The sequence below is a fragment of the Cyrtonyx montezumae genome, unplaced genomic scaffold (assembly GCF_038088225.1).
Source record: "Cyrtonyx montezumae isolate F1298 unplaced genomic scaffold, pur_monq_1.0 scaffold_0, whole genome shotgun sequence".
Lineage (NCBI taxonomy): Eukaryota > Metazoa > Chordata > Aves > Galliformes > Odontophoridae > Cyrtonyx > Cyrtonyx montezumae.
In genome coordinates, this window is record NW_027071824.1 from 17810123 (window position 1) to 17834596 (window position 24474).

At 37.3% G+C, this 24474-nt stretch overlaps 1 protein-coding gene across 2 annotated transcripts in view; it reads right to left on the minus strand.

Moving 5' to 3' along the window:
* Positions 1–170: 170 nt before the first annotated feature.
* The window catches only part of BIRC6 (baculoviral IAP repeat containing 6), a 163177-nt gene continuing 138873 nt past the window's right edge, over positions 171–24474 (minus strand). For both annotated transcript variants that reach the window (XM_065729152.1, XM_065729144.1), the window contains exons 67-74: positions 19655–19800; positions 18201–18311; positions 16818–17035; positions 16049–16210; positions 13904–13981; positions 5789–5977; positions 2129–2263; positions 171–1020 (exon numbers count right to left, since the gene is read on the minus strand). In XM_065729152.1, coding sequence (XP_065585224.1) covers positions 844–1020; positions 2129–2263; positions 5789–5977; positions 13904–13981; positions 16049–16210; positions 16818–17035; positions 18201–18311; positions 19655–19800 — 1216 coding nt within the window. In that variant the 3' untranslated portion in view covers positions 171–843. The remainder of the gene's footprint in view (positions 1021–2128; positions 2264–5788; positions 5978–13903; positions 13982–16048; positions 16211–16817; positions 17036–18200; positions 18312–19654; positions 19801–24474) is intronic.

Here is a 24474-nt window from a genome sequence, read left to right on the forward strand (position 1 = left end):
CACAGCTCATCAGTACTTAAAAGTTCAGTTATTATCATTATCATGTAAAAATCAGACATTTCAACAGAAAACAGACTTTGTTCCACAACAGCCCTTTAGAAATTTAGAACCGTGTTAGCTTGCTTAAATTAGCTAAATAAAAGATGAATTCAGAAGTCCAGATTTTGGCATGAGGTAAAACCATGTGCATTTATTTCAACTGCATTTTAGAATTAGTAAGCATAAAATTAAATATGTTGACTGCAATGAATTCAGTCATACAAGTGCAAGCCTTCAGCTATATCGCATTTTATGGCAGTTTATTTAAAAAATGTACCAGTAAATCATAAAAGAGGGATCATGTCCATTTAACTTTTATTGAAGTATACAGGAGGTTTTCTTTAGAATCAAATATGAGCATGAATATATGGCCAAACGTAAAATCTATCAAATTCAGTGAAAATTTTCTGACTTTAAATAGTAGCTGTAAGAATGACCAATATATATTCTTTGTTACAACCGCCCTCACTCTACAAGTAAAAAAAAATAATAAACATTCAGTAAACATTCTTTCCTAAGGTAGTTTTCCCTTATATATCAGCGATTTATCCATTTCTTGTATACATAACTTTTTTAAACATACCAATCAGTGGTTCTCACAATTGAAAAATAAAAGCACAAAAAAGTTTACACTCTTGTACAGGTAAATAAAAGATCATCTTGAATTTAACTGTATATCCTTAAGGGCATAGTATAGTTTCAGTTTCATTGCCTATTACATAATTAGTTTCTTACATACAAATATTGACATATTTGGCTTGTGCTTCAAAGCCTTTGTGTCTAGAAAGTCCATGTCAATGCAACTCATGACTTGAAATCAGTGGGGATATCTTTACTGCTGCTGGGTTTCACCTGTTCGTGCAGCATAGTCTCTTCTGAACTCGTGGCACTGCATTTTTCCACTGACTCATCAGCGTCTGGATCCAGTCCTTCAGGACAGGGAAGTTTCAGAAGTTCTTCCCGCAACTGAGCTGTATGACGCTAAATATACAAGAAGTAGTCAGCGCTGAAGGCCACAGTTAAAACGTGACTTTTCACAGGTTTAGGGAACAGAAGACAACAAAAGGAGTAAGTAGCAAAGGTTTTAATGCCTTATTTCGCTGCCTGTATAAGGTTTTCTCATAGCTCTCATTCAAGGACGAGTGCTTTCCTTATAGTTCATAGGTTCATAAGGTTGGAAAGGACCTACAAGATCATCTAGTCCAACCATCCTCCTATCACCATCCCTACCCACTGAACTACTAAATCAAATCCCTATAGTGACAGTAATGAGGTGCTACTGGGGACAAACTAAAGGCAGCACAAAGAACTGCAGCAAACAAGAGCATAAGTGTAAGTGTTGTGCTATTTCTTTCGCATTCGAGACACGTCTGTGTTCTGAGATCACAACAGAAACTGGCCTGCCTTGGACAAGGTAGGTCACAGTCAAAACTATCCAACAGTTTATGATGAGATCTGTCGTAGAGACAGATACATGGAGATTTTAACTAATAACCTTTTAACAACCAATCACACCAAACGAATGCAGGTCTAACAACAGAAAAAAATAAATCTTTACAAATTTCCCCATATAATTAGATAAAGAATATTTTATACAAAAGTCTGTAGTTCGTGTGAAAGACAAAATACACAAGGATGGAAGAAAACATGTAAATAGTTATAACTGTGTTGATGAAAGTTTTTAAAACAAAGGATAAAGCACATCTATAAAGTAACAGATCACAATTAACTGTGTGTGTCTATCCAGAAAGATTGTTCTCTGGAAAGGAATTAAGCTTCACATTTATTGAAGGGTGGCTGTAGAACAATTCTGTCATAAAAGCAAATGAACAATGAAATACTTAGAAGAAAATAAAATATTTATGCCTTACATAAATATTTATGGAGAAATAGGCAGAACAAGAACTAAACTAAGATCTTATTTGTAGAAAGGAAATACTGGGAAAGTGGACTGTACATACACTTCAGCTTTTGACAGCTGTGAAATCTTGGTTTTAGTCATTGTTATTAGAAAACTCAGCTGTTGTACAGTTTAATTGCTACTCGCCATTTCTGGCTTAAAGAACAAAGTTAAAAAAGCAAGTCTCACCTTGAGAGCTGCTGCATGATGGGACATAGTTCTGCCTACCCGTTTGTCACTGCTGTACTGCTGTATGTCTGCTATCCACTCCTCGCACTGAGCCATGATCTCCACTCTTTTCAAGTAAAAATGTTTGTGGATGACCTGCAAGAAAATATTCAGGAAGAAAACACACAGTGTTTTCATCTAAGAACCATATACTTAAATAATACAAAACCTGCAATAGCCCCATGAGGCCAAATGGATAAGGACCAAAACATTGTAAGGATCATAAAGCACCAAACAATGAATAATATGTCAGAACAGCCAAGTGATAGTGGAATGTCAGACATTCTCCAGTCCAAAGATGACCTTACTATGCAGGCACTAGGTATGTACACTGACATTAACATACGTGCAAGGATACAAGATAAAATGTTCGGACTTTCATTGCTGCTTTCACTGCCCTGTTCTACACTTCCCACCAATGCTTCTTTTATAAGCACCCTATGTTCTCTTGTTACTGACTGCTTGCTGTCTGAACCGAAAGCAGATCAGCAGAAACCGTTTGAGCAGTTTAAGCACAGAAAAATAACATGCTTCTGCATAGAGAAGAAGGATCAAATGCTTGTAAGAGAAACAACCACACTGTACTCTCCAGGCATACACAGCATCACTGAGGACACTACAATTCTCTATCAATGGTATTTAGCTGCACCCATGTTACGATCACACATTTGATATTTCTAGATGGAGTTTAAAAAATAGCCAAAATAATACAAAAAACAACCCCACCCCAAATTAAAACCTACCATTAACAAACAATGAAACATACAAAGTTATGAAACTCTACTTCGTGTTGGCTTTGTCTTTAAAAGATTTTAAAAACTCTGCCTGGTGAAAGAGACAATAAAATTACAGAAATTTTTATTGAGCACAGTGGGTTCTTGGCAACACTGCAATATAATTGAGAAAATAATCTCTCCCTCTAGAAGTTAGAGAATATAGCTGTTTGTCTAAGGAAAAACTGCAGATTGAAAGCCTAATAGACTCAAATTCTGGATGTGTTCCTTATGACCATAATGGAGTTTGGAAGTACTCCCACAGATTGGCAGTCTAGATCTCTTGGGTCGTCTTCTCATTTAGGACACTAAAGGGAAGACTGCTCAAGACAGAAGATAGTGTGAGTGGAAGGATGTATATTCTTTCTTAGTCCTAAGCTTCTAGGTGGTAGTGTATTGCTGAACTGTAGTTGTTTCAGTTGTTCCTAACACAACCCTACAAAACCCAACAGTTCGTAACAGTAAGCTATTGCCTCAGAGAAATGCTCAGATAACTCAGAACTTATTCTCATTTGGATGGACTACAAACCAAATGTTGCGTTATTCCAATAAATTCAGCTATTGCATCAATGAAAAACATAACGTTTCTCAGTGCATAATTTCCTCTTACTTTTGTGCTATGTAAAGAAAGATAAATGCTGCTTTTCACAGTGAAGGGGGTATGTATTCAATGAAGCACAGAGGGAATTCTCTTAAGTTCTCATCTCATAACGCACTAGGGTAGGACCCCATGCTTAATCTTGTACGATTATAGCTTTTTAACATGCAGGCAAGCTATGTTAACCTCAGACATCTCATAGAAGCAAGCTATCATAGCCTCAGATTTCTTATAGTCTTGAGGATTTAATCATACTATCCTACAGAATCAAGCCTAAAAGCACCTGGAGAGAAAAAAAAGAACAGGAAAACACAGGGAGAAATGAGAATTGTACTTTGGGAAATGTGGGCAGAAGTCTAAACCAAAACAAAATAGCTTTGGATCCAAAGCTCTTAAGTGCTAGCCAGCTCTCTTCTGTGCAGAAACACTGCTCACAGAAGGGAGTTTCAAATGTCCAAGATAGTACTACAAACTGATATCTGTTTCTCAATGTTACTTCACATTTACACATTGTGTTGTTTAGTTTAACTCAGTCCTAGTGACAAATACTGCATTTAGGAAGCTAGTGGCTTTATTGTTTTCAACATCTGTCTTCTGGTAATGATGTGCTATGTGCAAGCCCCCTGTTCTCACAGAGTGATAGTTTTTCCATTGAAGCAACCCTGTTTGGGTACACTTCATTACTTTACCTTCCTGAAGAGCAGCAGGATTGCAGCTTACAAGCTTCTTTCATAGAAAGCAGTAAAAACCTAAGCTACAGAATAATCATGTAATGGTCTTAGGATTCTTTTCAGAAGTACCATAACGTTAAACTGGAATTCAATTATCAAATCTTGTAAATTATATATCCTTCATTTCTGTGCACAGGAAAAGAAAGACGTAATGTTCTTGTCAGATGTCACCAACTTATAATATCTTCATTTAACTTAAAGTGATGATAAGTGGAGAAAATTTTTGCAAAAATTAAATTGTTACCTTTAAGAATAAATAGTGCCTATTAGCAGAAGTTGTTTGATTAGGTGTCATGGCATTATCATGGTCGTCAACTTAATGAATAAAACAAGAAGTAGCTTAGAATAGCAACCATGTTTTTCTGCATTAATACCAAACACCAGAGTATATAGCATATCATTTTCCACCTGTATGTGGACAGAATACTTAACTTCTGTTACACAGGTTAAATGTTCATGATTTCTCATTCTGTAAGACACTGAGTAATTTAAGCGGAAAAAGTTTTCTGCATTCCAAAGGATGTTCTTATGGATAGTAAGGAAGGGATGGGAGATTACCCCCTCACTCCAATGTCACACTTACAATTACACATCTTTTTGGTACATTTTCTCTTACTTCGTGTAACTTCCACACTTTTTCTCCTTGAATTGTCTGCCATGCATGTTGAAATCCCTGCAACCTAAATGGACCAATTTCGGGGATGGAATTGGACTAAGGACAATGAGAGAGGTCCCTAAAACTTACATTACTCTGTGATACTCTGAGTGAGTTTTATTTCATTTTCAGGCATGTCAAAAAATTAAACAATTTAGTTTTTTCCAATTAAGTTTTTAAGGCAGTTTGAATGGATGAAGGTTAGTACTGTTCACACAACATCAAGACAGTTGTTTTCAAAGGAAAAGATTTCTTTCATGCACTTTTTTGTGAATAACATGAAGGCTGAAATTCGTTATTTTTCCAATTTGCATTGTTTTAGTGTATCCAAAACGTTTCCTAATTGTGCTTCACATTTACATTTCATAGAAAACGTTTCATACTTCACTGTTACCTAAGCTGATCAACAGAGACTGAATGTCCACTCCAGGGCTGATCAACAGTTGACTCTTTGATGTAAAAGGCAACACGTGGTATTAAGACTGAGCCAACCTATACAAATCATGTTTTAATCAACCTATGCACCAAGCCTGAGTTATTGGTCACCCCCAGTTTGTCACAGAGCCCTTTCCCAGAAAAGGATCTGTGAAAGCCAGGTGCATTCTTGTTCCGTTCAGTTTCCAGTGTCAGCTGTGCCAGAGGATAAAGACAATACAACAAAAACCAGATATCTCACGCAAAACATGTTTCCAAGTATTTGCATCACTCTCAGCATTCTACTGAACAGCGGAAAGAGTCACTGAACACTGGTTCTTTGTACAAGAAAGCAGTTGTGAAAAGGAACATAATAAGCATGTTTCCAAGATCAGTTTCCTTGACTATTCTGACATAAAGAAGATATTTACTTAGTTTCACAAAACCCACCTCCTTAAAACATGGCGATGGATTTCTGATTTGTTCAAGCATTGCCCACTTGACTGTTGCCTGTCGTATATTTCCATCGTATTCTCTGGAGCTCTGGGTACCACTCGGAGTACCTCTTGATCGTTCATAACCAGGTTCATTAAAATATGGTTCTGCTACAAGTATAAGAGATTGAACAGAGACTAACACCTGTTAAAGGAAAAAAACACGCATTAGAACTGCAGTTCACTTGCTTTTAAATGTATACATAATTTTGCATACTGATATGTGAAAACACTTATGACAAAGCATTCTTATTTGCAGTATGGAGTATTTGCAAGTAGGGAATTTCAGTGTTTTCAAACTGAAACCATTACTACACCTTAAAAATCTAATGCTTACTGTTGCATATTTAGTTCAAATGCCTAGAAAATGTAAAAACTAAGTTAAAAAAAAATAAATAAAAATCAGCAAAATAAAACGTTTAAAGCAATACATTTCTAATTGCAACCGTTGTGAAAGAAAGCTAATTTATCAAGGTAAGTCAGCAGTCTTGATCCTCTCCTACTCAGAATGATAGTGAGTTGCAAGGTACCACTGCAGTAGATTAAAAAAAAAAACAAAAAAACTCTAGGTAGATGTTTCTAGAACTCTCATCCCAGCCTAGATATAACCCAAAGCTTGGGCATATCCCCTAATTCATGAGTCTTGTTTGCGAATTTGGATGAAAGTAGTCATTCTTTTCTTGGAACATGCAGAACACAAACTTTACATGAGATAGCTACCATGTACACAGCCAAGGGCTGTTCCCTCAGAAGGCAGTGCCCCGACAACTAAGTAGTTGTGCTCTGTGATTAGGAGCAGTGTCCTCACAGATTTTCTCTTGTAGCAACAACAGCAAAGAAACATTTCAGCTTTCCATACTCACTCGGTCACATTTACTGACTACAATGATGCAATGTCTAAATAGTAAGTTATTTCAAAACAACAGCCAAGAAGGAGTTGAATGAGTTAAGTTAATCTCAACAGCACCTCAAGGAACCACATCCTTAGCTCTTTTGATGCCACAACTCTTGCTATTTGTACGTGTGTACTTGATGCGCTCAAACTGTAGAACAGCCAGGCATTTTAGCCCAGCAAAATCTTATCCTAATAGATAGGGCACATGGTCGCGTATGAACTAGCTTTCCCCAGTTTGAGCTAAGACATTACATTAAATATTGCCTCCCCTGCCTGCCACGCATTTAACTAGAAGTTGCCATGGCTATCTTGCACTACAATTAAAAGTAAAAATGCAGATAAATGCATTCAAGTATACAGAATGTTCTGCACAAATTGAGTCTCAGCACAAAAATAGTTATTTATAACGCTATAAGGAAGACAAGTAATCTACTTCTGTTCCAACAGTTCAGATACCTAAGGAGTTGTGGTGATTTGTATATTCTGTGGCCTTCGTGTGCCTGAAAGTAAATGAGTTTTACTTTTTTGAATTTTATATTTTAAATATATAATTTTTAAATAGCTATGATAGAGAAATTTGGACTATATGTACTTTCTTGGCCTTAATAAGCTTTTGTTACTGTGTATAATAATTGCAATGAATGAAAAACTTTAAACTGATATTCCAGTTTAATTTGGGTCAGAAAAGTCAATTGCTGGAGTGTTTTTGGGTGGTCTGTTAATAGCTCAATCTCTGAGTCAGAAATAAAAAAAACATGTAGTACTTAATTCTTTCCAAGCAATTTATTTCATCCTCCAGCTGTTTTCTATTTAATAGCTATGAAGTGTTTTTTTTTTTTTTTTTGTGTGTGTGTGTGTGTGTTGGGGGAAAAATGACAGAACTTTTTCCAACAACTCTCTTACTGTTTTCAAACTCAAGCTCTAAAAAAACTTGAGCATTTTAAACTTAAATGCTGTAGGAGATTTCTAACAACTGAATCTAACCAATTAATCTAAGAAAAAGTACTTCACTGAGAATAAGATTGCTTAATACCTTTCTACATCAGCTTTATTGGTATAGTTCAAAAGCTCATCTCTTGATAACAAAGTTGGATCTTGGGAAAGATATATGATGTAAGGAACTACAACTATATTCTCCAAATCATATTTTTCCCCTGTAAAGAGAGCAAACATTAACATCTCAAAGCGTGGAGATTTCAGTCTCTTTTGGACACTTATCCTAGTGTCACGTCACCTTCATAGTGAAAAAACGAGCTCTTCCTAATGTTTAACCAACATTTCCCACATGCCAACTTATGTCATTAGATACTTGTCCTGTTGCTCTGCATCTTTAAGAGCTATCTGGCTCTGTCTTCTTTATAACTTCCCCATCTCTCTGCCACTGGTTTTAGCCACTTTTCCACCTTGTTATAATCCATATCTCCCCTATTTGGTTGTAAGGATACTGAAGGAGACTGGATCAGAGGTTTTGCTGATGTCAAAGTAAACTAGGTCCACTGCTCTCCCCTTGTGTAGGGCCAGATACCTCACTGTAGACATCAAGCAGGTACATTAGATTCTATTCAGCCGAGTACATTCACATTAACTACTGTCTTCGAAGTACTTGAAAATAGCTCCCAGGAGAATTTGTTACTCCTGTGTTGCTAAACAGGCTGTAGCTACCCACACTGTCCTTGCCTATCTTGACAATGGTGTGAGATTTTCCAGTCATCAGGAAGCTGCCATGCTAGCTGTGACTTCTCAAAGACGAGAAATGACAGTTCTGCAATGGCACTGGCTAGCTTCCATGATACATGAGATTTGGTTCCATGAACTTGCAGACTCAGTTGAATACTTATTTTCTCTGTTGTGAGCAATTCCTCTTTCTCACAGACCTAGGGAACTCATGTAAAAGGAAAAGCAAATTTTAGTGCTAAAGAATGATGAAGATGCCTTTTCCATGTCCTTTGTCGCCTATATTTTCTGCTCCACTGAGCAGCAGGACCAAAACTTCCCAAAGCTTTCTTTTGCTGCCAACATACTTATAGGAAGCCCTTCTTCTTCTTTAGATATTGTCATTTTTAACACCAGCTGAGCTTTGATTTTCCTGAGAAACCTTGCCAATGCCTTAATATTCCTTACGTGAAGCCCATTCCCTCCTACACCTTCTGTGTACTTTCTTTTTGCAGTTGAGCTTAGGCAGGAGTTCCTTATTTACTCAAACTGCTTTTCTGCCACTCTTGTTTGACTTGACACACTGGAATACATCATTCTTAAATTTTAAGGGGACTAATAGACCAGCTCTCCAAAGCCAATTCCTGAACAAGTTGAAATCTCTTCTGCTGAAGTCCAGAGTTTCAATTTTACTATGCTGAAGCAGAAACTGCATAGTATTTTATAATCTGGAACAGAAAATCTACCTTGTGCTATGAAATAATCTTTTCAAGGAATATACTCAGAAAGTGCCATTGGAACCCTGAACAAATCATTGCAAGTTTTTATTTTGCTTGATGTATGTGCTTACTGTTTAACACATTTCTATAGCATAAACCTGAAAATGTTAAGCACTGTTCAGACAGTAATCATAACCTAGTATGTCCTGATAAATTCTGGACTAATTTAACACTGATTGTTAGTAAAGATAGCACAGCTACACTTCAGCTCTTCAGTTTTATTCCTCTACTCAGTTTACTTCTTGAATTCAGGAGTACCTTTACAGTTTTCACTAGTGTACTTCACTTGTTCATCTCTCAGAATGTGGAGCTTTGTCTTCACCATAAATAGCTTAAGATACAGATATTACATGAATTCCAGTAGGTGATGCCATCCTTGAGTCGTCTTCTTCAAAAAAAATTAAAATAAGTGACCCAAGCAAGTCCATGTGGTACCAGGACTGAGCTGCACAAATAAACAGCCACTCTTCAATAGGGATACTGGTTGGAAAGAGCATTTAGAATAATTTGCCAGTGTTTCTTTTCTAGAGTTCCAAGGCCATCCAGACGTCTTGAACGAAGTGCGATGACCTTACAATGCCACAAAAACATCACCTGTAACTCACCCTGTATGATTTCCATAACTGATTACTAAGACTCATGAATACAAGAAAATCAAGCACCAAAGCAAAGACTGGTGGCAGACTATAAATGCAGCAGAACGTTTCAGTTTTGAACATCTCAAAGCCAGTCTGAATTCACTCCCTTCAGAACACAAAGTCCAACTTCAGCATGTCTTCCTTATGCTCAATTTAAGAAATCAAAGCTGGATATTCAATGAGATAATTCGAGTGAACACTTCCTGCTAGCATAAAATCCAGCCCTGCCCTCTGTCTTGCACTCCAGAGCCATTTGATCACTCTCCAAGGTGCCTCTTCTTTCTTTTTGTACCAGCACTCAATACCACACAGCAGTAATTGTTTCTAGTTGGCTCACTGAGACATACAAAATGAGAATGAAGACAAAATTACTTCCAGAACTGAAGACAAACCCGGTTTCTCTGGATTCACTAAGTAACTTAGCAAAGTACTGCCCCAATTCAAGAGTAATTTCAATTGAGACTATTTGAAGTATGCAAAGTATCTTCAGAATTTCCAGTTTAACTTTTCTGAAACATGGTTTATAAAAATAATTTAATCTATTAAAACATCCCAGGGTTTAGAAGTTAGTTTCTCATACAAAAAATATTCTATTAGGTTACAGAGATAGTAAAGAAGGTAATTTGCACCACACACATTCTGAGTCTGCCTGTGAAAGCTATTGTAATTGGCACTGTGCTTTGTACTCATTTCCCAGTGCTAATTATATGGCTCTACGGCAAATTACAGCATCCGGTAATATTGAAATCAGAGAACTCACTTCTCCCGAACACTGTTCTTATAGAAATGTACTATTTAGAACATCAAAACTTAAATGCACCTGTAAGGTTTTTTCAGATCATATGCTGCAACCACACTGCTAGCCACTGTTCCTTACAGAAGCGTTCAGTCAGAGCAACCTATTTTTATAAGAACTGTCTTTATTATACTGAATTTTAGTGAAAGATCACAGTACAACATGCCAAAAATTGAAGTGTGGAAAGCATCACATACCTGAAAGTAGCTTGCTGTTTACCTGTGTATTGATAGAATAAAAACTGCACACACTACTATTTTTATTTTTTAAAATTTGGATAACATCTCCATTGGCTGCTTAGGAGAAAATTAAGGGAAGTCCAACAGTCTAGATTTCTTCATGTAATATATGGGACGTTGCTTAACTTGTCTACTAAGTCAATCAAATAACTAAGTGCTACTGACATGACAGGTTGCCTGTACACACAGAAACTGTTGTACTGGCAAAGTATTTCTGCACGATTTCATTGATAGTCAGAGTGTAACACTATGCAGCAGTTCCAGAGTGTTTTAAGATACCTGAAGTGGCACATCACACTACGATCACATAAAAAGAAGGCTTAAAACAAGGTACCATCCAACCAATGAGGTTAGTGTGTGCAAGAGTTACTTGGATCTTGCCCACATTATCTTCAGTGGCATAGAAATCCGCACCATAAACTTTGGATCCTATAATCACTTGTTGGGTCTTTTAGCTTGGAAACTTCCTGTTATAGGAAAGTCACAAAGTTCCTAATAAAAAAAGATTTCTGCCTGCAATCAAAAGCTTGTAGTTAAGGAACAAGTAAGATAATACTCCAGTTTACCTACAGAAACTAACCACTAGGACTTGACATTACAGAATGGTTTATAGCTGAGGGACATGATGGTGAAAAAATCTGAGTAAGATAATCTCAGTCATCTGTAATGGGTATTACCTACAGGGGAAGCCACTGTTCAGCCAAAGTACTTCGCAAGAGCTTAAAGAAGAAACTAATGTGAAGACAAAACTGTAGACAAAGAAACAAATACTTTGATAAATTCAGAGGTTTCAAAGAGTTGCTATTAAAAGAACGGCATCCAGTGCAAACAGAGCTATAAAATGGTTCAGAGAAGTTCAGATGCAATACTTGATACATGTTCCACACAATAGTTGTCACTGAAGGCTTTAGAAATTGAAAGCTTTGGAACTGGCTTTACTAAAATCTCTGCTTACAAAAGCAACATCTCAGATCTCAACAATGAAGATCATTTAAGATTATGTATTTCCCATGGTATCTCAGTTATTAGATAAGCCTACATAAGCCTTTTTTTGTCTAGGATGGTGAATCCCCTGATTTGAAACCTAGAAGCATATAGCTACTGACCCAGAATGCCATACTCACCTACTTTCATGGCTTTCAAAATGATGACTCTCTTAAATAACTACATATTTTGTTACATTACCAGTACAAGGGTAATGAGTAATATATGTGCTTTCTTGTTGCTGTGGAATTTGAAAATTACTAATGCAGTATAAACAAAACCTAGAAGAATATTTAAATTTTAGTCATGAAAATTCTACCACTGGTGAAAATACAGAAAAAGCAACTCTGTATAAAGACATACACATAAATAGAAGGCATTATACAGTCAGAAAACCTTTAAATGATGCTATCTGATGCAAAACAGGAGGAACAACCTAGGAAAATCCAAATCTGCTGCATGAGAATGCACAACTTCAGTTTGTGTATAGCTGGACAGTCATACAGGAAATTCAGTCACTCAGACTGCACATGGATTAGAACACCAGAAGATGATAGTGAATTGAAGGTAGTGTGTGAATGCAGAAGGCAGTTAGTTTGTACAAGAGCTGAAGTCTGCATGAAGCACAGAGAGAGAATGAACGACGTGAGAGCAAACAAGAAAAGAGTGAATAGGAGCTGTTTTCTCAGCTGATTTGGAGTTAACATTGCCTCCACATCTGGTTAGATTGCTTAAAAACATGCACTTACACATCATCTTGAGTGTATGTATTTGTGGGATAACTGAGACATTCTGAGCCTGCTCAGGAAAATACTTCTGCAGGTATCAAGAACACTGAGCAACCTGTTGCAACTGACTGAAAATCTGTGATAAGCTCTATGAGGACAGGTCTCCACATTTACAAAAGAACTGAATTATCAATAGACACCATGCTTCCAGGCCCCCTTAGAAGTTTAAGTTGGATGCTCTGATACCTTGAACAAAAGGTACCCATATGGACTCGGTTGCAAGTGTTCAGTCCAGCCAGGTTTGATGTAGTTTTCTTGATTTGCACAATACAAGTCAAAAAATGTGGAATCAATTGGAATTGTCTCTAGGCAATCTTAAGAAATCAGTATGATGTAACTCTTGATTAATTCTTTTTGTATTTGACTGGATTAGACCTGTTACTAAAGTTAACTACTTTTAAGTTATCAGCTATTCATATTTAACTTCTGAGTAAAAGAGGTAGGATTTGCCAGGTAAGGCAAGATTGGAGTTTAGTGTTAAGTTGCAACATTTTTCAAAAGTATAATTTGGAATTTCTTTTTTTTTAATAGCATTAAAGTGATTCTCACATGGGGGAGACATCTTTTCTCAACCTTGCAGCATTTGCTATTACAAGAAAATACTTGAAGATGTGGGAGTTTTGTATACTGTGAGTTTTCAGTCCAGGTTCTGACAAATTCAAGCAGTTATTTAGTTCAGTTGTAGCTGCTAAATGTAACTGCCTGGATATATGTAAAAAAGATTACTACATCCCATCAAAGCTCCTGGTACAATGAAAGGATATTTACATGTGGAAGTAAAAAAAAAATCATCTTAAAGAGGCACTCCTCAAGAGAAATTGAGAATGGCTTGAGTGCTGGACATTCACAGTGTATTAATTTCATCTCTGCAGTAACATTTAAGTAACAATCAACTGTTATGAACTCCCCTACAGCCCCTTCACCGTGCACTGAAAGACTCGTATAAAGATGCATCTACCTGCATTCGTGACTGTGATGTGAGTTTACTCTCCCATGCTCTGAACTTGGAGATCAGACTGATTGTGGTGGCTTTTTATCTTCTAAATAGCAACACTCAATAACATAGCTTCTCGATTAGACCTTGCTTACTGACCTAGTACATAGGTGGACTAAACTCAAGTCCATTTGCAAAGTAATGCCTAGACAATTTCAGATGAACATGTTAGTACCAGTTACAGAAGATGAATTTCACAATTCCTTTAATTTGTGATTACCCAAGGAAGAAAATTCCAGTGTAAAATCACTAAGAGAAAGTCTTAAGATTGACAGACTTAGTAGTCACTGACAAAAAATACTCACCTGCAAAAAACTTGATGTTTGAGGATTCCATTTCTCTTCTGGCCTCCCATGCCATGTGTTAAGAATGCTTAAACATACCTGAGAAGGTCACATTGTTAATGCCACAGATAAATATTATAATAAATTTGTCCTGCTTGGTAGAACAAAATGTTAGCATCACATTAAGTTCCTTTTTCTTGGACAAACTTGCGTTAACTTCATTGCAATAGACAAGTTTATTTCCTACAAAATTAATCTGAAATGAAAGCGGATGGATGTAATGTGGATAAGGAAGAAGAACATGCTAATAAAACAAATGCATTACATTTCTTCAAAGAAAACTTCAGGTTTCTAGTGGCTCCAAAAATAAATGAATCATTAATATCTGATTCTCTATTTTCTTCTTTAAATACTGTTCTAACACTTCTTGTTTTTAAGGAAAATCATTCTGGTTAAGCATTTCAAAGGTGCTCTCTGTCACACAAACTAACAAGAAATTGAAAATACTTATCAGCTCTTACAATTGATCTGAATTTTTTGTAGTCTAGTCTATAGAGTTCTTGAACCTTATCAGAGAATGGAACAATCAAAGAGAGGGAACTCAATGATACAAAACATAAGAATAATAGATAACAGTATTCACCATGACTTAATGCTGAGCATAAGAAAAAGGATAAACACTCTCCCATTTGAATTACATTCAGTGTTTATGTTAAGAAAAAAAAAATCTTGTGTCTGGTACTGGAAAGGAAAGTTACAGCTTCTGAAATCAGTGAGCAAGAGGAAGCCAAGAAAGGTAGTGGAAAAAGGAAAAACCATTGGCCATAAATGTTTTGCATTAAAGAAGCTGAGTGCCACTCTGGTACAGTCAAAGCTGTTTTGTGGGTCTTCAGTGGAAATACACAGACAGCCATTTTAATAGTCCGACAGAGAATTTCATTAGTGCTTATTCTTAATATAAATGGAAGTTGCATCTCCCTGGCATACTTGACTTTTTGTGAAGTTGGAACCTTCAGATTGAGCCACACCACAAGGAGTCTGGGGGCTAGGAGGGACTTGTCATTTGCTTCATCTTTTAATATAATTTCCAAAAATCTCAGTATTTTCAAAGCAAAACGGTTAATTCAATCCTTTGTTTAGACTTGTATTTGCTTTTATAAAGGATATATTTTCTTCCCTTAAGAAAAACACTTCTGCATGCAGAGAGGGACAATGTACTTGGCAAATGCAACTGGTTGCATGTGATACGAAGCACATTTTGTGCATGGAAAGGATCCTGGGTACTTCAGTTAGCCTGAATAAATTTTGGCCTGACTAATTTAGCAAGGAAAGTGGAAAAGAACATTTCTCTAGGTCAAAATTGCTTGCTTTTTAGTCCATTCCAGCTGATACAGTTTGTAAAAATAAATTATCTGCAAGACAATTCAGATAAGAGATCATTTCCATTTGAAATTGCTTAATTATTTTTCGTTATACTTTGAAGATCAGCTTTAACAGAAGTTTTCTCCACTAGTCAGAAGCAGCTGATCATTTGATTGTAAAAGGAGGAAAAAAACAAGTACCTCTAAATTCAGGGAGCGTGCAATACCTCTCTCAGCTTCTTATACACACTTCAACATTTTAATTAAGAGTCAATTATGAGCAAATTTTCTGAAATTTTAACAGAATTTGGAAAAGGAACTACTACACCACTGACTGTGTAGCAGTAGTACTGATATTGTGCAGTGTTGCAGATGAAGACATACTTTTCATTATGCAATGCAAGTCATTGGACAAACTGGTAGACTGAGGGGCATGTTAAGCTGCTGGAGACTGGGAAAGTGCTGATCAGCTCTTGCCCTTTTCTTAAACCCTGCTGGCCTTCCAGACAGCAAGATCTGTCTTCACACACACACAGAGTCACAAAGCGTCTGGATGAGTAACTTCCGCTTGGAGAAACTACCAGGTTTGCCAAACCCGGAGTACAAAATATGCCACATCCCAGGGGCAAAAAACAACACCTTCCTGGTCATGACTGGAAGCAAGACAGCTACTGCAGTAGAAAGGCCTTTGGTCTCCCATTCTTAATCATATGTGAGACACAAAACCACTAAAGAACTTTAACAGAGAAGTTTCATCAGTTGCATTTCATTGTTACATCTACACAAAACAGTGAAGATGACCTACCTTGCCATCATTGTAGAGATTTGGATTAAATCTCACGCTGTGGCCTCCAGTTGTTTCCAGATTCACAAGTGGAGGGGAGTTAGGATAGTCTTGTGGAAAATATACATCAAATTCAAAGCACCCATTTGCATAAGGGGTGTCTGCTGGACCAGTAATGAGAACCTACCATTGTTAAGAAAGAAAGAAAATGGTTTTCAGAAAAAGCCCTTATATTTCTCACCCAGCTGAGATCTCTGTAAGTTATGGGAATCATTTTTATTTCCACATCCTACTTAACAGAAAATATTATTAGACACCATCACATGCAGGCTGTCAGTCTGTTCATTTCAGTAGTCTAGATAATTGAAGCCCCCCTGCTAATATCTGTATCTCCATATAGATTACAAACAGAAAGCAAAACAGAAGGAGCTACCACGTCTGCTTTCTAACTTCAGGTCAAGAGGTGTACAGTGCATTTCTCCATACATACCACTTTTAACTGACTTAACTGTAGTATAACCAAGTTACTTTGACCATAATGGAGTAGCAAAACTACATTTTTCCTTTCAGGATAGCTGAAGAACAAACCTTGTCCAATTAAGTCTACTTTGCTAACAAAGTCATCTATTGGTAGATGGATGCCCACCAAGTTACTGAAAAAATTGGGATCAGACTAAAATACCACCAACTATTTTAGTTTAGAAGTTGAGATAACAACTGAAATACAAATGAAACACTTCTGTATCTTCTTATATAACGAGCAGAAAGAGGGAAATAAAGATAACTTTACCTTCATAATGTCAAGCCGCTCCTCATCACAACGTACAAAAACACTGGATGAAGATGAGAGAGGCAGTGATGTTGAAAGAGTCACAGCTTCTTGTGCAAGACGTCGGGCTCTGGCAGCACTGTTGGCATCACTTGCATTTTTTACCTGAGACATGTAGTGGTAATTTACTTTAAAAACCAATTTTCCATCATCATCTTCAGAAACCATTTCAAATGTATCTAGAAGAGAGAAAAAAAGATCAATTCATCAGGAAAACAGTGAAGTCAATAACAGATCAATCTTGGTTAGAGATTCTGAGTATTAAAATCAGGAAATTTTTACGTGTATCAAGATCTGTGTTTTGTGAGCTAACAGTGATCTCAAAAAAAACGAAGCATAATCAGTCTTGAGTTGAATGTTCCTGCAGCAAATTTACAAGCTCTCATATGCAACTTGTCCAATGTATACCATTTCTGATTTGGAAGGCAACCAGCTACTCCAGGCCAAGAATACAATGATACTTATAAATGCATAACAATGGTACTAGTGGAATCAGCGTGAAACAGAGTGCCAACAGCATTTAATTGTGTAATGTTTACAATGTTATTAGAAGACCATACAGAATTACAGTGAGGTTAATTTTTTTTTGGCCTTCAGTACACAAAATCTGCAGCCTGGCTGCCAGGTAAAAAGCTGCCATTACAAACTTTCCTACCTGCCTATTCCTGGCATACAACGCCACGAACACTTGTGAGGAAAATCCCTTAGAACTACAGCAGCAAAGAAATGCAACTGCAAATACTGCCACTGAAACTCAAAAAATATTCATAAACATGTTTCTAAAAAAAATTTACAGCTCTATTTGAATGAGAGATTATGAATTTTTTTGAACACACACTCTTATGGCAAAAATGACTGATTCTCACCGTGTTTTCCAAATGCAACACATTCAGTTTCATCAAAAAGCACAGAATGCAGTTCATGACAGTTCCATTTTACACTATTTTTTTCCCCCAAATTCTGTTCCATTTAAAAAATAAAAGCCATATTTTTAAAAGATGTACTTTTAATAAGCCTTAATAAGAGCTTTGAAAAAAATTCTACTGACACTGCAATAGAATTTGAGGACTGAAAATCTTGCAAATCAGTATTGGAATAAAAATATGAACATCATCACTGAATTTTGTGACTGGTCCCATTCATGTAGTGTATGGACAGCATAACACATTTCCTATTTATTCAGTGAGCGCATTAGTTGGCAATCTGACTTGTAAAATCATATGTGGAAAGTATCATGTAAAAAATATTTAAAAAAATATATAAAAAAGTTATGGATTCACTGCAATACATTATATATTTCTTAGGCACATGCTTTCTAAAATACATTCACACTTCTCAACCTACCAAATTGGAGTTTTTTCATGACAGCCACATACTTTTCTTCAAGAGAGCGTAAAACAGACAATGGTTTGGGCTTCACAGCAGCTTTTTTGGAATATTCAGCTATCTTCTTTTCTGTTATATAAAATGTGATGATTATTTGTAGTTAATGTAATTCTGGGACAAGTACACCAAACATTTGGGGATTATTTACCTTGAAATTACATTTTACGATTACAGCATCTGCAAAGAATTCTGAATTCTGAGAATCACAACATACAAATCTTTATTTCACAGTATCATAGAACGGCTTGGGTTGGAAGGGACCTCAAAGATCTTCTAGTTACAATGACCCTGCTGTAGGCAGAATTGCCAACCACCAGATCAGACTGCCCAGGAATCCATCAAGTCTGGCCTTGAACACCTCCAAGGGATGGGGCATCCACAGCTTTTTTGGGCAGCATATGCCAGTGCCTCACTACCCTCCGAGCGAAGAATTTCTTCCTAACATCTAACCTAAACCTCCCCTCTTTCAGTTTAAAGGCCATTCCTCTTTGTCTTATCACTATGTACCTGTGGAAAAAGTGTTGCTCAACTATGCTGGTTTCCTGCCTCTTCTGCCTGATTTCTTACTCTGGGGGATGGAGAGCTTGTGCTCTCAGAAACACATTCTGAAAGTGCTGCCAGCTCTGTTCTTTTCCTTTAACCCTAAGGACATTTTCCCAGGAGATCTCTTTCAACAATTTCTTAAACAACCTGATGCTTGCTCTCCTGAAGTTCAGGGTGCTGACTCCACTCTTTGCCAGGCCCACATTCCTTGAGACCACTTAAATTGAGCAGGCCATGGTCACTGCAGCCCAGGCTGCCTCTAATCTTAATCTCTTTAACCATCTCCACATTTCTCACTATTACTTTTCATTATCCAAACAGCTAAATAAAGACGGTTATCGCAGTTCAGGAATAATTCAAAACCAGTGCTGCTATGAGTATCCCTTTATCCACTATCTGATATCAGAAGCTGGTTATAAACTCCTTCACAAAACATGCTCTCAACTAATTAGGCAACTTCACCTTAGTTTGCTTTACTAGACAATCAGGTGTTTGGTTGGCCGTATGAAGTGTAACTCACAATTCAGATTTTTGTTCAGCATATAGCCACGCTAATTCATAACGTTTAGCCTTAATGGCAAAGGCCTTACTACTACAGGTTAAATCTCTTCTAACAACTAAAACAATGTACTACCTAATGGTGCAGAAAGTTGTGAATGTCCTCTAACTAACTTGAATTATTCTACATCTTGATTTTAGAATTTAAGACTAACACAAGCTTCCAAACAACTACGCTTGAAAACGTAGCCAGTCACTGGTGTTGCGGGGAAGTCTTTTCTCTTGCCTTTAAACTAGTTTTTAAATTACCCATTAAAGAACAAATTACAAATAACCACTACTTGGTATTTATGAAAGTATTTCTATTTTACCTTGGTTTGCCTGGCGTAAACTGGTGGTAGCAGTGTAAACTATCTCAGCAGTCTTCTGGATGTCTGGGACCAAAAGAGTCAGTCCCTCTGGTTCTTGATCAGAAGCATCTGGCTTTACCCCTGCTTTAGCCTTGTCTTTTTTAGACCTGTGGACATACATACATATTTATATATTTTGATCACCTTCACCAGCATAATCAGTTACTGAAATTCAGATGTGGTATTTCATAATAACTGTGCCTGCTTTGGAATGTAATATTTAAGAGCTGGAATAAATTTACACTGTTATAACTGCAAAACTTAGAGATTCTAATGCTCATGAGCACACCTTGCCCCATCCTCCCAGCTGTCTTCTGTCAATATTTGAATAGCACTTATCACTGAATCCCTTGAATTGGAAGGGATCCATTAAAATCATTGAGTCCAACTCCTCCTTTATGGAGGACTCTTCTTCAAACATCTCCATACCCACCAGAACACAGAGCATCAACCCCAAATTCTCCTACCAGGATCACAAATGCAGGGTTCTGATGCAAGTCACAGAGCTGAAGACCTCGTGAGCTCACTGAATGTAAGGATTTGGGATCTGTGTTCACTAAACAGATAGGTTCAAAATTCTCATTCACTAAAAGGAAAGATTTGAGGACCCAGAAGGGCCCATCTCTTGCAATAGCCCATAACCAGAGGAACTGAACATGACAACTTTGTGGGTCACCAGAGATGCTTCCATGCAGAGGTGATGACAACCACAGAGATTCACTGCTCCTGCAGTAGGTGTGGCTATGGTGCACATGTGGTAGAGAAAAGAATGCTGTACTGAAAAGATGGTTAATAAAAATGGACATTGACTCAGTCCCATATAGACCCCAAATGTGATCTGAACTGAGTGCTCAGCCTAACCTGTCCTTACAGGAGCAGCCTGAGAAACTCTTCTGTGTAGCTTCACTTCAGAACTTTGTTCATTTTGAGAACTAAACAAGATAAACAGCCAAGAAGCTGCAGCTTTCTTTCCATATCTAGAAGCAAAACAAAGCTACCATAGCGAGAAGAATTAATGATGTAATACTTTGACGTTCCAAACTTATACTTTAGTGAATATCAATTACAGTATGCTTTCTTTATTTTGAACTAAATGGAAATCATGCATAAATAACCAATCTCTAAAGTATTCAAAAGAGGTGATTACATCAGTAAAAGTCTTTGCACCAAACCTAATAAAATGAGAACATCACTGGAGTACATTAACAACATTAATTACTTGTCATGATGTTGAATATCAATAATATAACAGAAATCACAAAACCAATACTGGAGCATGGTATAGTTTCCACGTTCCAGACTTAATCCAAACTGACGTTAGCCCCTTGTTGACTTCAAACAACTCTGAGCTTTCAGATCCTCCAAGTCGGGAGGAGTTCACTGAAGGCAAACAGTGTAGTTCAGAGGTTAAGAAACAGTTAAAAAAAAACAGCAGCTGCCTCTCCCATTTATACCACCTGAAATCCTTATCACTGTCTTTTTCCTTGTGGAAATCTAGGCCAAGTTCTTTTTTTATATACCTTGTTAAGGTCTGATACATGTATTTAAGTTTACTAAAGCTCGGTGATAGCTGACATCTCAGACACGGCAGCAGCTCCAAGAGAGGTGTACAGAGTTAGCAGTGCTTGCTGTTGGTGTAGAGCCCTTAAGCACTTTGCTACAAAAATCTTGGAGAAATTTTTCTTCCCTCCTTTTGCCTTTGTATCTTTACTTGATTCAAACCTATTGGTATCTAGATTAGAATATCAGCTTACTGTAATTAATCCTGCACAGTTGAGACTGCTTCAGTCCTTCTATATACTCAGTTATATACACAATTACTTAGAGATATTAACAGTGCTTTGTAGTTTTGCAGTTTATTTACAATCAGCATATGGTAAAATCAAACAATTCCCTGGACTCCAGATGGGGCGATCTGTCAAGGGTTTCCCAGTGGTATATACTTTCACACTGATGACAATTTTTGAAGTTCACACAGTTTTGTCATCACTAGCCTCCTGAGACAGAACTGAATTTCACTGTCAATGCACTATTACATCTGACCTCAGATTTCTTTTACGGTAGAAGATCACATCAGCCCTTTCTAAAATCACATCCCCATAAAATGGTTCACTACATCTTTTAAATGAATGTAATTTTAAAATAGACTTGGTACACTAAAAGGTTAATCTTGTATGAAAGCTCTGGAACTGTTGCTGGAGGTGTGCATCTGGTCCATGCACTTACCTCCCCCACGTAACAACAGGAACATTCACACTCCCTGACACGGAAAATCCAGGAACATAAATAATTCCCATCCTGAAATGGCTATAAAAGGCATGAAACAAATGTAATGTAAAGCTCTGTGGTAGTTAAATGGGGTTCACATACCACCAATGCATGGGGGACTCAGTACACTCAGAGAAGTAGATACTGAACAGCAGAGTACCTCACGGCCTCTGTAAGCCTGCTGAGGCCTAGAGGTCCCCCACATGGAATAAATACTAGTAACAAGGTTCTGTTAGGTTGATCTTGGGGGGTCAGAAGCAGGACTTTCAGGGCAGTACAAACATCACTCCCAGAACAGATTTACAGCAATACCAAAGATGATTTTTTGGTCCCCAAACCTAATCAGTATAATCTCAAACACATTATATTGTTTCATGTGCTAACAAACAAACAAACAAACAAAAAAGCACTTAGCAGAGCATTCTTCCATTTGTGAGCAAGTATAATACGGGCAAAACAAATTATTTAGCTGCAGAAACATTATCCTCCCTTCGTGGTACCATCTCTACTCTATAGTGCTGCTGACATTCTGCCTGGACTCAGAGCTGCAGCTCTCCAAATTGTGCATCACACACACATCTCAGAAGGCTGAAGAAATCCCAGCTGGAGAGAGGGAGCTGCTAAGAATTGCAGACGCTCTCACAAAAGACTACAAACAAGCAGGTGAAATACTGAAATTGAAGTGATAAAGACAGTAGGATCCTTCCATCTTTCCTGCACATACATTTATCTGCACACAGATAAACTAACAGTGTTATCACATTCCTGAGCTCTGAGTTTTTCAGTATTTCAAAGAATCTGAAGAACCAATAATACTCATAAATAATAAACTAAGGCAGAAAATACAACCATTTAATTGTTTTGATGTACATCCTCTCTATTTTTAGAACATATTTAAATGTCTGTGTTACGCTGTACATTTCTTTCCATCACGATTTTGTGCAGGAAGCAAAATATATCACTTAATTAGTACAGGCCAAATCTTTGTCTAAATATTACACTTTTCAGAGTCGAGGAAGAGCCAAATATTTAATTAGGACTTAGAAACTTGCCTTGCAGTTTTCACCCACTGAAGGAAAAGTGGACAATATCATGTCAACTCATATTTAAAAGGTTGACAGTAACTAATCTATTTGCTAGAGAAGACAGCAGTGTACATGCTAATAATTTAAGCCATTAATTTAGCTTGTGCTGGAAGATGACAGCCTTCTTTTCACGCTGCGCTAAATGAATAATGAATGATACACTCCCAAGGCAACTTTAATTTTTAAAGCCAATACTTAGTTACTCGCTCAAGCCAGGTACTTAAGAGGTAAACGTGACAATATGGAATGACACATTTATCAAATTATTCACATAAAGGCAGTGAACCATTCTGTACTGCAGAGATGTTGCTTGGAACATAATTCTGCTGTTTTATAATGATGGACACTTCTTTGTGATTAAATTGCCATGAGTTTGTTATCAGCCAGCCTTAATGTCCTTCTGTGGGTTTGCACAGACACCAAACAGATGAATGTTCCTTCCAATAATCTACAGATTTTTTAACCAATATCCTGAAATGTGGCAAAACAAGCAAGGCAACGTGCCTTTGCAAATGGAATGGACAAAGCCTAGCAGCCTCCTCCAAGATGGCTTTGCATACTCGTCCTTGGGACTTCAAGCACTGTATTTACTCATACTAAATTGAAAATTTCAAACCTACAAAGACTGCAGGACTGCTCTCTGCCACCAATCATGAACTCTGAACATGACCTTGAGAGTTCCTGAGATGAAACTGGCAGTGGTTTTGTCCTGGGACCTGATTAGAAAGGAAACTGTTGTTTGCAGAATGCACCATTTCATTTAGAAGTTCTGCAAAAAATCAGTGAAGACACTGAAAAGCTATAGCAGGGAAAATGCCTCAGGCTCAGCTTATTATATTCTAACATCTTCACACAACAGAAAAACAAAGAGCTTTAACAACGTGTCAGGAAAGGTCAGATACTTTCAGACCATCCTGGAACTGTCCTGCATTAACCCTTAGCAGCAAATGACAAATGACAGAAGTGTGTAAGACCATGGAATTCAGATCTCCCTGAAGCGGTTATCACTTTGGTGGCCAGGGTGACATTGAAAAGTAAAAGTTAGGAATTTCTAGACATAGGCTTGCAAATTAGCCATCAGCTTATTTAGTCAAGCTGAAGCATTTGCCACAGAGTTCACAAGTAGATGGCTGTTCAGACGTGCCTGCTTTGCTGCAGAGTTCTCCGCAGCAGAGGGTTCAGATGGGAGAAAAACAAATGTCTCAAACTCACCCTAGGGACGACCTTCTCTGCAAGCCCTACCACTGCGGTTAGTGATGGCTTTGCCTCCCTATGAGACCAACAGTCACGAGAGCATCTCATTCCTAAACATCTTCTTCATTATCCAGAAGGTTCTTGACTTTTCAATTCAGTATTATGGCATTTGAAGGTAATGCAATTGAATGCTAATTGGAATCCATAACCAAACTGTTCCCCTTGAATTTTGGA